The sequence below is a fragment of the Eupeodes corollae genome, chromosome 1 (genome assembly GCF_945859685.1).
Source record: "Eupeodes corollae chromosome 1, idEupCoro1.1, whole genome shotgun sequence".
Lineage (NCBI taxonomy): Eukaryota > Metazoa > Arthropoda > Insecta > Diptera > Syrphidae > Eupeodes > Eupeodes corollae.
In genome coordinates this window covers 22268185-22283425 of record NC_079147.1, presented here as the reverse complement: position 1 = coordinate 22283425, position 15241 = coordinate 22268185, and the positions used below count along the sequence as shown (strand labels likewise).

The following is a 15241-nucleotide window of genomic DNA, read 5'->3' as shown; positions in this document are numbered from 1 at the left end:
AAATGGAAACTGTGTGTTTATACGGTTGGTTGATTTTATTCAAATATAAGACAATTCTTTTTTACCCGTGGCATGATGGTTAGTGCGTTGGACTGTCATGCTAGAGGTCTTGGGTTCGATCCCTCCCTATGCCATCTAAAGTTTTCTATGGGTACTGCTTCTTGTGAGGAATTGACAAATTCTCCAAAAGTAATTCATGAAAAGTGCTTTCTCAAATTAGTCGTTCGGATTCGGCTTAAGACTGTAGGTCCCCTCCATCCCTGACAACAGTACTCGCACTCAGGAATGGATTAGAGTGGTAAGTCACTAGGCCCTAGTTCTCGACGGACTGTTGCGCTACTCAATTTATTTTATTTATTTATTAGACAATTCTTTGGTAGAAAATCGGCGTCAATTGCCGACAATTTTGTGTCTTCCAATTGAAATTGGTCTCTTTTTACAATTGTAAGACTTTAGAAACAAAGAATTGGTAACCTCATTGGAAGGTAATTTTTTTTGACAGTTGACAGAGAATATGAACATTTATAAGAGGGCAATCGCCACTTATCGATTTGAAAACACAATACAAGAAAAATTGTGTTATATTTGGGAAAAAAGGTAGTATTGGACATTTTTAAGTATTTTGTTGCTAGCAGAGAAAATGTACAAAACCATTCCTGATACTAGACATAGATTCATTGAAAACCCAAGTACTTACTGAGTTGTCAAAATTGACACTGTCACAATACAAGATGGATGTAAGGTATGTTCGTTTCATACCACTCATCCACCAATCAATGACATAAACATCAACAATTCAATTTTCAATTGTTATTTATATTTTGACAGCATTTGTGATTTACGGGAAAACATGGTTCATCTTTCAGTAAAACGAAACGATCGAAGATAAATCGAAGTTTGACATGTGATGGGACTTATCAGAATCCGAAACTTTCTTTTGATTTTCTTTGACTTAAACAATAAAGAACAAAAAATAATGTATACTGATAATTCATTGTAAAAATGTTTGCTGATAAATCATTGTACTGATAACTCTTCATCCTTGAAACTCGCGAATTATTGCATTAGTTTAAAAATAGATTAGTATTGTTCGTCGTCAATATGTTTTATAGTTTTGTTTCGTAGAAATAATTATTTTATTAAAATGACATTTTCTATTTCTATTATTATTATTATTGGTATATTAGCCAAATGGGTAAAATTTGATGAAAATATTCGTTACAAAAATAAAAATTAAAAAATTATCAATGACAGACAACGGCTAATCCAATGGAACAAGAACCGATATATAATGGCTGAAACACAAACACGCTTCAACTTCGGCTTTGCCTGACGTCGTTTATGAGTTCAGTCATAGGAATTCAATGCATGCTATCACAATGAAGCTTCGACCTCACGTTTCATTTGGCAATCGTAAGCAAATGACGTAATGTGACTCCAAACGGAAGCTCCGAATTTGCTCAAATTTGCTGAACATTTGCTTTGTCTCACAGCTCAACAGCTGTAAAAAAGTCAACAAACAAAATACATTTGCTTTTGGAGGGATTCACATTGGTAATTTAAGGCTGCGTTAGCTACTCCAGCCATAAATTTCATTTTTTCGATTTCGAAACTAATATTTTTTTTTATTTTAAGGAAAATAAAAACTGCTAATGACAGAAGTGGCATTTTAGAAATGTCATATTAGAAGTGTCATTCAAAGCAACCTTGAAGCAGGTCCAACGTAACGCAGTTGAAGCCAAAGCTGAAGCGTGTGTTGTGTTTCAGCCATAAAGCTTACCAGAGATACAGAGAAGAGTGTCCTAATGATTTTTAAATACCATATTGTGAGATGAAAAATTATAAAAACATGAATTTTGATAATGATTCCTTTGATAATGCTACAGGACATTGTTTCGTAAAATGCTGCCTTGAGAAGGTAGGTGCTTTCAAGAATGACACCGGATTTCAATAAAAAAGTTATATATAAACAAATAATGGGTGGACCTTACAAAAGATTAATCTAGTTCTACAGAATTTCTAACTAAGATTGAAGAGTACATTAAATATGCAAATGAAGAAACAAATACTTGCAGGCGGGCTTACGTGGGAATTAAATTCATTGTTGATCATTTGAACAATTTTTTGACATTGCTTGAAAACGCTTGAAAACATATGACAGATCTGAAACGTTATTTGACAAGTTGACAGCACCAACACGAAGATAAAACATGAATCTAAAATTCTTAACTTATGGGGTTTTCCATTGGTTAATAAAATCAATTTATTCCTGTTCTTGATCTTCCAATGCCGATATTTACCCTGTTTTTGCAATCCATGGGCAAAATAAATTGATTTATTTTTGATTTCAGATCAAATTTGAAAATCTTAACTACTATTACAATTTCTTTTAAATGTTTAGATGGAAATTTGATAGCTATTCCAATTTCGGTAAAACGTACACGAACTTAAGTATCTTGCACATGAGCTACGAACTGCGAACTGTGGATGTTCGCATATTTTGACTTTTCCTTCACATGAGCTTTGTTTCTATTCGCAGACAGCGACGAACTGTCAATTTATAATTACCCTTTAAAAAAATCAAAATAAGAGAGATATAATTTTGAGGTTAAGTTGAGCGCGAACAATTTATTCGTTGCAGAGTGGATTGTATGTGGAACGCGAATAGAGTTTGACAGTTCGTAGCAACCACATTGCAATTCGTTGCTAAGAAATTGTTTTTACAAAATTGGCTTGTTTTAGAGAACAAAATGCAAATTTTATTATTCTAACATAAGTGTCAATTGGTTTCTTATAATTTAATTGTGTTTTTGTTCGAAATTGACTTTTTAAAATGTGTAAAATCACGTTTGTTCGTCTGTTCGTTCATTCGTTCTTAGCTCTCATGTGCAAGGCTCTTTACACTAATACAAAATCTGAGTTTACTCATAGAAAAACCCATATAAAATTATATGAAAAATATTTTTCTGTCATCGAAAATCACTAAGCGTGTGTCAAAATATAGTCACTTAAAAGTCAACTTTGAATCTTGCTCAATTCTAACAACAAGAAATTTTTAAATAAAATCAATTTGTTTTTAACTTCCCATAGGAAGTTATTGTAATGGGTCTGATTTGTCAAATTGAAAATTCTGACATTTCTCGACGTTCAAGGTCCCTAGAGTCGAAATAAAAGATTTTTAGAAAGATGTCTGTGCGTCCGTACGTTCGTACGTTCGCAACGTTTTTTTCTTCGTCCATACCTCAAGCACCAGCAGAGACTGCAATAAATTTTGTTATACAAAATTGTGGTAGTGGTTTTTGTACCTTAGCAGTTTAAAAAAAACGCTAACGTGATACCAAACAAGCATATTTTTTGAAATTTAAATTTTTATAAAATTTTATAAATCAAAAAAACAGAAGAAAAAAAATTTGCTACCTCGAAAATTTGGTCAAATTTTCAAAAAAAAATCGATTTGTCAGTTTTTTTTACCAAAAATTTAACAAAAGTTGGTAAAAATTTAATTTTGACTCAAATATTTTTTCAAAATTTTAGATATTGGCTTTAAACTACTTTCATATTTAAACAAAAACATTGTTGTCAACATTCAGTATAATTTTGATAAAAATCAAATTAACAGGTTTTTTATAAAAAATAAAAACCTAAAAAAGAACAATATTAAAACTTAGTAAAAATTTACTTTCGAGTCAAATAGCTTTTCAAGAATTAAAAATATTGTCTTCAAACTTATTTTATCTCACATAAAATATAGTTTTCGACATTCAGTCAATTTTTGGTAAAAATCCAACAAAATACAAAAAATAGTACGCAAATTCGGTAAAAATTGATGTTCGGTTCTTGATATCTCTCAAATTAATTGCAGTCATCCAATTTGTAAAAATATAAGAAATACTACTAAAAGTTGTAAGAATTTGTTTTCTATTAAAAATCAATTTACAAAACTAGATTTTCAAAGTAAACTACTTCTTTATATGAAAAACATTGTTCGTAATTTTAAATTTTTTAAGAATAATTCAACTGACAACTTTTTTAACAAAACAGGAAAACCTACAAACTTTTAAGCAAGACAAATCGACAGACGGGATGGGAAGTTATCAGTGTGGGTCGCATCCCAGCCTCTTTTTTTGTAATCTATTGACTGAGACTTTGATGTGTCTAAAAAAGTGTTTGTTGATAATAGGAACGAATTCAGACAGTTTGACAATCTTTTAAATAACGTTTTTTTTTTTAATCAATTGGTTGCAGTCACTATCCAAAACAAGGATAAAGGCTGTTTTGAAGGTCTTGTTGAAAAGGTGCTTCTAACAGTATTAAATCCGATATCTGAACTTGGTGTTTTGTTTATTTAAAATCCTCTAAAATTTATATTATATAAGCTCTTTACGACTTAACTTTGGATTGAAGTTCAAATACATTCAGAATTGAATCGTATTTGATTAAATATCTCTCTGAAACATTGTTTGTACAAAATTATCAAAACCAAAAAGTCTAACTTTAAAACAATTAAATCGACTATAACAACAATGTCGTGACTCACTCGTGACCATATCAAAAGGTGCGATAATAACAAGATGCTAAAACTTGAGAAATAAAGTACGTTTTTTTTTAATAAATCAAAAATATCAAAAAATTGATAATCTTTGGCTTTTTGTATTTTATAGTTTAATTTCTGTGAATACAACAATCCAAAATCATATACAAGTAAATTATGTGCAGTTTATCAAAATGAAAATCGTACTCGTATGAAATACTTTGACGTTTTAAATCTTTGTAGTTAAAACTTACATTCCAAAAAAATTCTTTACTGATATTCGATATCTAAACATGTCTTGTCATTTTAACAGGCAGCAATTTCCTTAAGTTGTCAATTTTTCCCAACTAGTAAAATACATATTACTTTTCATTAGAAACCTTTCATCTAAACACTTCTAAAATGTGACAGTTCATAAAATATAAAAAGAAGCTGCCCCACACTGATAACATGCAATTGATGCGCTTAAAATATATGTTATTGTAGTCCATATTTTTAATAAGACTCAAATTTATATAAGAAAGCTGTCACTTGGATTTTTAAAAAGTTTTAAGTCCTTTGCTCTGAAATTTATTTATATCGAAAATTATTGATATCATTTTTATATAATTTGCTGTTTTCTAGAGTTTTTTTTTAAATGTATTTAAAAATTTAACATTAAAGCTTACAACTATACAAAACTGATTGATTTTGACTTTAGGGACCTTGAAATGTCAATAAAAATGTCAAAATGTTCAATTTTACAATAACATCCTATGGGGAGTTAACAAAGCAAACAAACCTTGTTTTGATTAACGTTCCTATTATTTGAAATGTCAAAAACTTAGACGTCAAAGAGATTTAACAATTACTGAAAATTATAATAACCACTTAGTAATTTTAACTAAAAGGATTTAGTCGTCATTTTAAGTTTAGAAGAATATTAAGGTGCATGCTAAAATTGTTTAACGTAAGCGAAATCATATTTCTAAAACTAGTAAAAATTTAATAATTGGTTTTCAATAATATAATAATTTTAAAGAAGGTTTAAGATTTAAAATTGATCGTTATGTTTTTGAGATCTCCAAATATGCAATAAGCTATAAATTTTAGTTTGAAACAAGATTCTAACTTTGATACACTGTAGCTGATTACAAATGTATTTATTTACTAAAGAACGTGAAATCAAATTGAGAGCCCCGCTGTTATTGGCGTTGTTTGAAAATCTCAAAACCAAGAACATTCGAACGCAGTCTCTTGTCTCATTAAGATGAAATTCTTTTTAACAATTATCACCATTTCAATTTTTGCCAGTTTGGTAGGTTTTTAAGAAAAGGAGATTTTAATAGTTATACTAATATACAACAAGTTTAATTATAAACAAATTACAGGTAACATCTGATGATACGACAATTACAACAACGCCGCTGCCGCCAGCGCCAGCGTCCCCGGAAAGTCAACAGAGCCGAATAAGAGACAGTCGCAATCATTTTGACGAATGCATTAAGGAGCTCAATATTCCCGATTCTGAAATTAAATACTACAATACACCCAATTTACCTGAAGACACACCAATAGGCAATTGCCTGGTAAAATGCGTTATGGAGAAGGAAGGATTTTTTGAAACTGACACCGGATTTCAAGTCGAAAAATTATATAAGGAATCGATGTTTTCCCGTATTTTTCGCGATGATTTATCTGGTCAATTTCTTGAAATGATCAAAGAGTGTGTTCAAAGTGCGGATGAAAATCAAAATGTATGTAAACGTGCTTATTTAGGGTTTAAGTGTCTCAAAGATAAGAATGAACAGTTTTCGAGAGAAATACAAAAAAATAAATTGAATTGATGTTGAGATCAAAGATTAATCTGTGTCGTAGATGAGTCGTTTAATATTTACATAAATAAATAAATACGAGACAATTTAAGTAGCAAAAGCTGTTTTTTTTTTTAATTTTCATTAAATTTGACCAAATGACATTTTAAATTGCGTCATTTCGAGGAATTGTTTGTTTTTGACAGTTGTGTGTACTGAAGGCAAATTCAAATGTTCAAATGGTAGACATGTGCATTCAAGAGGACACAAGCGTCCACAGGTTTTTCTCAAAACCCACCTCTGTCTATAAACTCCTACTCTCACCTCCCCGCGGTGAACATCGGGTGCCTAGTACCTCAACTGGAGATTGGGTGCCAACCCCAGTGGAAAGTTGTTGGGGGCAGCAAACGAGAGAGGGCGGGAGAGGTGTTTCCACTAAGGCACCTCTCCTTATCCAGGCGGCAGCGGACTGATTCTCGAAATAGAATCAACGGTGGCGCCTACAGTTCCAGTAAGGTTAAATTACTTTAGTGAACACCTTATAGGGCTTCTTCGACATATTCAGAGCCCAGGCCTGTAAGGAGCGGTTTATCCGGCTCCCCTTTCTTGGAGTTATACTAAGGATCTGGCCCTCCAGGTTGGGGGTTGTGCCGTCGGGGTGACTTCCTGGCCACGTAAAAATGCCTTAAGTTTCGAAGCACTAACAAGCCTCGGATACGGACGGATTCACTGTTGACAACCCACGCAAACGAAATAAGGACAACGAACTTCGGATATGTACGTGGAATGTTAGGTCCCTTAACACACCACGTGCAGCCGAACAATTAGCGACAGCCCTAAACTGCTGCAAGGCAGATATTACAGATATCCAAGAAGTGCTGAGAATCTGGAAAGATCACTTCTCCAAATTATATAACGACGATGACGAACCGAATTCCGCTGTAAGGGAGATAGAACTACTCAACCTCGGCGACGCAGACCTACAATTCTGCCTACCCGACCTTGACGAAGTGAAGATAGCTATATCTAAACTTAAGTCAAACAAAGCTGTTGGAGCTGACGGCATCGCTGACGAACTATTCAAAGCAGCAGGCGATGACTTGGTACGGAGCATGCACCAACTCATCTGCAAAATATGGTCGGAAGAAAGCATGCCCGATGAGTGGAATCTCAGCATAGTGTGCCCGATACATTAGAAAGGAAACCCTCTAAACTGCGCCAACTACAGAGGCATCAGTCTCCTTAACGTTGCGTATAAGATCCTCTCTGCCGTACTATGTGAACGTCTGAAGCCATTCGTCAACAACCTGATTGGTCCTTATCAGTGTGGCTTCAGACCAGGAAAGTCCACTATCGACCAAATATTCACTCTACGGCAGATCTTGGAAAAAACCCAGAAGCTTCAAATCGATACCCACCATCTCTTTATCGATTTTAAAGCCGCGTATGACATCTTTAGGGAAGAGCTCTACCGAGCAATGTCTAGTTTTGGCATCCCTGACAAACTTATCCGTTTGTACAGAATGACGATGGAGAATGCACGCTGCTCTATCAAGGTCGGAAAAGATCTCCCCGATGCACTTGATGTCAAAAAAGGTTTTAGACAAGGCGATGCACTGTCATGCGACTTCTTCAACATCGTTCTGGAAAGAATTGTGCAAAATTCAACCGTCAACACTAGAGGCACAATCTGCTAAAGATCCATCCAATTACTCGGATACGCAGATGATATTGACATAATTGGAAGATCAAAGGGTGATGTCAGTGGAGCATTGTGACGGAAGCGAAGAAGATGGGTTTAGTGGTCAATGAGGGCAAGACCAAGTATATGCTGTCGTCAAAAAAGGACACTGAACGACGACGTCTTGGACAAAACGTCACTATGGACAGCTTTAACTTTGAGGTAGTTAAGGACTTTGTCTACCTAGGCACCGCCTGGACTATTGTATGCATCGGAGAAAGTTGAACCAAGGTCATGCGTGTTAGTAAAAAATGACTGAAACGTATTTTTACGCCCCAATTACAGCGACAAAGACACCACCACCGCTGTCTTAACAACGGATGAAGCCACCTACTGGCTCATATCCTTTTATCTTGGCCACGAGAGCCCAATTCCAGGAGACACCACAGATACATTCTGTTTGAGCTCAAAGATGTGGCAAATACATATAGGGGTTTTCGCAATCACCGTAATACAAACTGGGAGCGATATAGGCAGGTATTGGCACAACTGATTGATCACAACCTTCTTAAAAGCTCCTCCAGTAAAGATGAACTAGAGCTTTCTGTGAATCATCTCACTGAAGCCTTCAATGAATCAATGAGAACTTTATGCTCTGTAACCATTTTAAAGGGTTAAAAAAAACCTCATAGGTGGCGTAAAGAACTAGAACCATTCAGAAAGAGCTGTCGCCGCAAACTATTCAATAGATCTAAGTACACTAGATCTCCTTCTGACTGGGACTTACCCGTATACAAACAAGCTGTAAAGCAATATAAAAAGAATTAAGAAAGAGTAAGAGGTCTTCTTGGAGAAATTTTTGTGGTAAAATAGAAAATACTTCAGAAGCCTCAACACTCAGGAAAATTATCTCAAAAAGTCCAACAATACCCAGTGCTTTAAAGACAGAAGCAGGCACGTTGACTATCACAGACGAAGAATCTCTTAATCTGTTATTAGACACCCACTTTCCAGATAGCTCTAACATACTCAAAGACATAACATCAGAGTCTCAAGCTTCTACAAGCGATTTAGTTGATCTGATAATGCGGGAAAAACTGCATTGGGCCATAGACAGCTTTGATCCCTATAAATCTACAGGACCAGACGGAATCATTTCAGCCGAACTACAAAAATACTCAGACATGATCATTCCACCATTGGAAATCATTCGGACAAGCTGTGTAAGGTTGAGATATATTCTCAAAGCCTGGAGAATGACTAAAGTAGTCTTCATTCCTAAAGCAGGGCAACCCTCTCAAGTTAACCCTAAAGATCTACGACCAATCAGCTTATCATCCTTTCTTCTTAAAACCTTGGAAAGATTAGTTGAAATGTACATCAGACATAACTTAAAACCATGTCTCATTTCCACAGCTCAACATGATTACTCTAAGGGAAAATCAGTAGAGTTAGCACTTCATTCCCTCGAATACAAAGAAAATAACCTAGTAGCTTTCCTAGATATTGAAGGAGCTTTCAACAACGTCAGTTACCAGGCGATCACAACATCAATGGATAACCTGAAATTAGAGAAATCACTCATAGATCTTATAAGTCTCATGCTCAAAAGCAGGATAGTAACTTCTAGCATGAGAAGTTTTACTACCACCAGATCGGTGAATCGAGGGGTCCTTTCGCCTCTTTTATGGAACATGGTAGTAAGCGACCTACTAACATCATTGGAAGCAGAAGGTTTCAGGGTGATTGCCTATGCTGACGACGTTGCAATATCTGTATCTGGGAAACACCCTTAAGTTCTCTCGGAACTCCTACAAAATGCCTTAAATGGGCTAAGCAATGTGGCTTGGACGTCAATCCACTTAAAACAGAACTAATACTCTTTTCCAGAAGGTACAAAATTCCTCAGATTAGCCCACCCAAGATTAATGGAATACCATAAAGCTTTTCTGACCAAGCTTAATATTTAGGGCCTCATTTTAGACAAGAAACTAAATTGGAAGGCAAATATTGATGAAAGAGTAAAAAAGGCTACTGTAGCGCTTTTTACTTGTAAAAAGGCCATAAGATCAAAATGGGGCTTTTCCCTAAAAATAACTCATTTATGGAGTTATCGTATGGTGGACCGCACTGGACAAGATGGTAAATCTAAATAAGCTCATCAAAGTCCAGCGGTCAGCAGGTATGTGCATCACAGGAGCACTTCGCTCAACACCAACCGCAGCACTGGGAGAGCTTTTAAACCTAACACCACTTGACATCTTCTCAAAAAAGGTGGTTGCCAACACATGTGTAAGGCTTAGAGCCACCTCTCAATGGACCAGTAACAATACTGGACAATTTCAGAATTATCCCAGATCGCTTAGACTATACCACCCTAAAAATGGTATTCGGTAAAAGCTTCCATGTGTCCATCCCTTCAAGATAATCCTGGGAAGAAGAGAGACCCATGGAACACGATGCGGTACACTTCTATACAGACGGTTCAAAGACAGATTACTGAGTTGGAAGTAGTATCTATTCGAAACAACTGAATCTCAGTCTATCATACAGACTTTTCAATCAATGTAGTGTATCCCAGGCAGAACTAATGGCGATTAAAGAGGCATTATCCTGGCTCAAAGAAAACATTATATCTTGCAAGGATAAACGAATCTTCTCGGACAGCCAAGCCGCTCTTAAATCTAGCGCGTCTGTCTCCAAAAACTCTCAAATATTCTACGATTGCCGATCATCTCTGAATGAGATGACGGAACAGTTAAATATTCACCTCATTTGGGTGCCAGGCCACAGAGACATTCCGGGAAACCAAATTTCTTGAATTTCAACCATTTGCTTCATCAGCTGTTCTGTCAGATACCTGCATACCCCAGAAATTCTTGGATACATTCAGATTCCTTTGTTGACATTTCATATTTTTCACTTAAGACACTAACAAAAAGGTATCCGGATACCGTATCTGTCTGAGATTGAACGCAGCCATATATTAGTATCATTCATTTTGTTGTTTCCAGTTGTCGGCATTTGACACCTGTCAAACTCAGTTGACATTTGAAGGGTCATAGTATGAGTTGCATGTTTTACATATAGCATAATCAGCCGCTTAGTAATCGAACAATTCATTTAAAGTACTAATATTTACTACAAAAATGGTTGTGTTTTAAGGCACCACCAGGTCAGTTGAAAATGAACCTGTTAAAAGTGCAAATGTTGCTGATAAACCAATTCATTGTGGGTGAGGATTAGAAAAGTTATCTGTGTTATGTTATAAACGACCTGTCAAGGAATTCCAACAATTGGTTTTAATGATGAAACCCAATGACATCTATAACTGTCTTCATAGAATTAAATTCTGTTTCTAGAAATGTCTCCTTTGTTAACTTCTTTAAAATCAAGAAAGAAACCTTTCTACTTCAATGTAAAACCATCGAAAATTAGTCTTTCTTGGGTTAAGCTGGAAATCTTTAACCTTCTATCAGAACTTAAACTATTCACATGGAAATGTAAAGTCATTCAAGTTTTAAAACTAATTATTTCTTGTAGTATTAAGTTCTACTAAAGGTATGCAAAAGATTAAGGAACTTAACAGCCAATAGTATTTTCCATGTCGTATTAAAATAATCAAGTAGATAAGGTAATTACCGTCTTTACTTTGCCATATATCTGTCCGTATATGCGCTTTTATCGTATTGTTGATCCGTTTTTCTAAGTAGACTTCCGTTTTAAACCTTCCTTACTGAAGAAAGTTTTTATTTCTTAAGGAAATTCCTTAAAGGGCAAGTTAAAAATTCATAAAAAATCAAAAAAAAAAGTAGATGATGGAAAAGCTACACTGTTTTAACCACCAATTTGTACTTGTTGGTTGTTGTGAGATCCGTCAGTTGTCAGTTCTCTAACAATAGCTGTCAATGAGCTGACATCGAATTAATTTTATATGAACAAACTTAGGATCACATGTGACGGTTTGATTATGAAAAAGCTACAATGTTTTTAACCACAAAATTGTACTTGTTTGTTTTTATAAGAACCGTCAGTGCTCTGACAATAGCTGTCAATGAGCCGACAATATCGAATTAATTTTTCATGAACTCATTTAGGATCACATGGTTTTTGGATTTTGTCACAAAGTCTTACAATTTTATTGACAGATGGTTAGATCACAATCATCTAAAAATAACGTCTCTGATTACGAAACGAAAAAGGGGCATCCGTTATTGAATTTGAAACTGAGTCGTTGAGTTTGTTTGACAATTACCTCTAGAACTGTTTTTAAAGAGGTGTGTGCATAAGTGCAAATTAAAATTTTGAAAATGTTGTTCTTCTTTGGTCTGAAATTTTACTTGGGCGTCAAATGTAACTTAAACTCAACTCTAATTTGAAAACTCAACTCAAATGACAGCTGTCAATTAAAAACATGTTTAAGTTTTAGAGAGTGCAGTACAGCTGTCAAATTTCCTGCTTAAAATTTTTTTAAAATTTTATTAGAATTACTGCAAAGAGGAGTACATCTGCCGAAATATCCGCAATTATCTGCGGCTTGATCTTAAATCAAAAATCAATTGATTTTGCCCCATGGAATGCAAAAACAAGAACATTTTTTGATTTGACAGATCTATACCAAAAATAAATTGATTTATTTTTGCGATTGTAAAATACATTTAATTGACAGATTTAGTAGAGCAATGTGCACACAGGTATATTTTGACAGATAGAGCTATTGCAAATTTGCTGTCACTTTATTGTCTTTATGATAAATATTTCAAATAAGAAGAACTTGAAAGATTTTGTTCTTTCTGGTCTATTGAGCAACCACGTAAGACTCATTCCAGTACTTTTATACCTTTAGCCTACCATATTTTCATCTTCATTTTACGAGTATGTTTTTTGTTCCTATACTAGTTTAAGAAAATGCAAAACAAAAATAAAAGACAAATCTCAAGGGCTCCCTGTATTGACCATCAAATAACCAGTAAAATTGAAATAAACATGTAATTCTGTATGCATGTTTTTATAGGTATTCCTTATGGTATCACAACGATGTGCTGTTCTGTGTTAATTTCAATCGATCAATGAATACCTACCTCATAATACATTCAAGGTAAAGGAACGATATTATGTTACTTAACGTTCTGTCATTTGTTGTTCAATTTTGTTTCTCTATCTAGACATTTAGGTTTTTGAGAACAAAAAAGAGAAAAGAAACTGTCACTCCAAGTGTCATGAAATGTTAAGTTGACATATATTTGTTCGTGAAATTAATCCATCGTTAAATGTTTCGTCGTTCGGTAAATATTTATTTGCATTGTCCGCTGTATGGAATTTTGCAAGACTTGTTCCTCATACTGTCAAACTTTATGTTCCGCTAATTTGTTTTTAAAAAAAAAGTCAATCGATTTATGCCGATTATTTATTGTATTGAACCCAGGTAATCAAAACTGCCAAATTAATCATTCAAACAAAAAAGCTAATTAAAACAAAACTTAACGACGACCATTTTGACACATTAAAAACTATAAAACTACTGTCAAAATAACCAAGTAGTTGAATCTAATAATGTGATTGTCATTGTTTTAAATAAATAAATATCAGAATCTTACAAAAATAAACAGTTCGTTGATGACTAGGGCGCGGCGTAGTGATTTACAACTCTCAACCATTCCTGTGTGCGAGTCATGTTGTCACGGATGGAGGGGACCTACATACAGTTGAATGCCGAATCCAAACGGCTAATTTGAGAAAGCACTTTTCATGACAATGTCAGAATCTAACCATGATATAACTGCACAGGTTACACCAAGAATCTAGCTTAATCGCAGGATTAAATTACTCACACATAAAGTGTCAAAAATCTGTCAATGTTAAATCAATTTGACACTTCTCTTTAAAACAGCTCAACTCAGGGTAAAGTAGAGCTCAAGAACGTTCTTGACCATTTCCACAAATGACTACCAGCCAATTCAATGAAATAATGTTGAATACCTTCAGTTACTCATTTCAATCACAGATTAACAGTTACATTATGTACCTATAAGCATTTATATCCTTGCCTATTGCCTCATTCATGCCCTATTAGCTCTACAAGCCCTTGGATACACCTAATTTGATTGTATTGCGTGTCAACTAAATTAATAGAATTAAAGAAACTTTATAGCAAAAGATTAAAATTAAAACACTTCACTGTTCGCTGGACGCTTGTTTACATTGCTAATGATTTATTTTGTTTTGTTTATTTTATGTTGTTTTCTTTTTTGTTGTTTAGCGAAGCGAAATTAGATCTGATTGAACGGCTCTTTTTATGGTACTGTCAGATGCAGATTTGTATTTCGATTTTTTGACGTAAGGTTGTTTGATTTAAGTTAAGAATGTGCGTATAGGAAATGTGTATTATTTTGATGTCTTTGAGCGTATTGATTACTGCCATGATTGAACAAATGATGGCTTCCATTTAACAAATCAGCTTAAGTTTACTGTTGTGTCCAAGAGTATCTCTTGGTCATGAACTTGGCTTTGACTCGCATTATTTTCTTGATGATTTTTTTGCAAACAAGGTCAAGAGCCATCTTCCTACTAAATGTAGAACATTTCCATGTGTATTATTTCAGATAAAACTTATGTCAACTTTTAAAACTATTGACATTATCAATATAACATATCTTTGACATTTGAGGTGAATTTAATCATTACGTCAAAATCCACATTCAACAATATTTTGTTGCTAGCTTGCAACCCATATAAGTTTCTCTTTCGCTTTCGATGACTACTCAGTAAGTTCAATCCCATTATCATTTTGAAATATGCTTTGACAGCCATTTTTAATGTTTAAAAGTAAGGCAGCAGATAAAAATATGGTAAATCCAGTAATGGTGAAAAACCTAGGTAAATAACTATCTGTCAACATTTCTATGTCACATGAAGGGCAAATAAATTATTTTCACCAATTTTATGAGGTAAATGGAATGTTGAGTTTGGTCACCCTTAAATTTAAGGTAAGTTTATAATTTGATTTGAATCGTAACTTACTCACACATTTTGTGGTTTAGCACACTTACCTAAAAAAGAAAAGAAAAAAAAAATTAGAGTTTATGAGCTAAATTAATAAATAAAAATAATATATTCTTTAAATTAATATAAAGGCATCAAAATCTTTAAGATTATGGATCAATTCCCGACACAAGAGCCCACGGTTTTAGGATCTACTCACTGAACACAGAAGTACAAATTTTTATTCACCTCAAT

At 34.1% G+C, this 15241-nt stretch overlaps 2 protein-coding genes across 5 annotated transcripts in view; one reads left to right on the top strand and one right to left on the bottom strand.

The window, feature by feature from the left end:
• Window positions 1-15241, bottom strand: part of LOC129953500 (tyrosine-protein kinase Fer) — a 159078-nt gene that overhangs the window by 67634 nt on the left and 76203 nt on the right. The window lies entirely within an intron of this gene.
• LOC129953530 (general odorant-binding protein 99a-like) lies at window positions 5682-6436 on the top strand. The gene is made up of 2 exons (XM_056066776.1): window positions 5682-5828; window positions 5902-6436. Exons 1-2 carry the CDS (start codon window positions 5781-5783, stop codon window positions 6355-6357), a joined length of 504 nt encoding a protein of 167 aa, XP_055922751.1. The 5' UTR covers window positions 5682-5780; the 3' UTR covers window positions 6358-6436.

Bases quoted from the DNA above. Each gene is read 5' to 3' on its own strand.
- LOC129953530 (XM_056066776.1), top strand. From the start codon at position 5,781: ATGAAATTCTTTTTAACAATTATCACCATTTCAATTTTTGCCAGTTTG. The intron at 5,829-5,901 runs GTAGGTTTTTAA...AACAAATTACAG, and splicing joins TTTCAATTTTTGCCAGTTTG to GTAACATCTGATGATACGAC.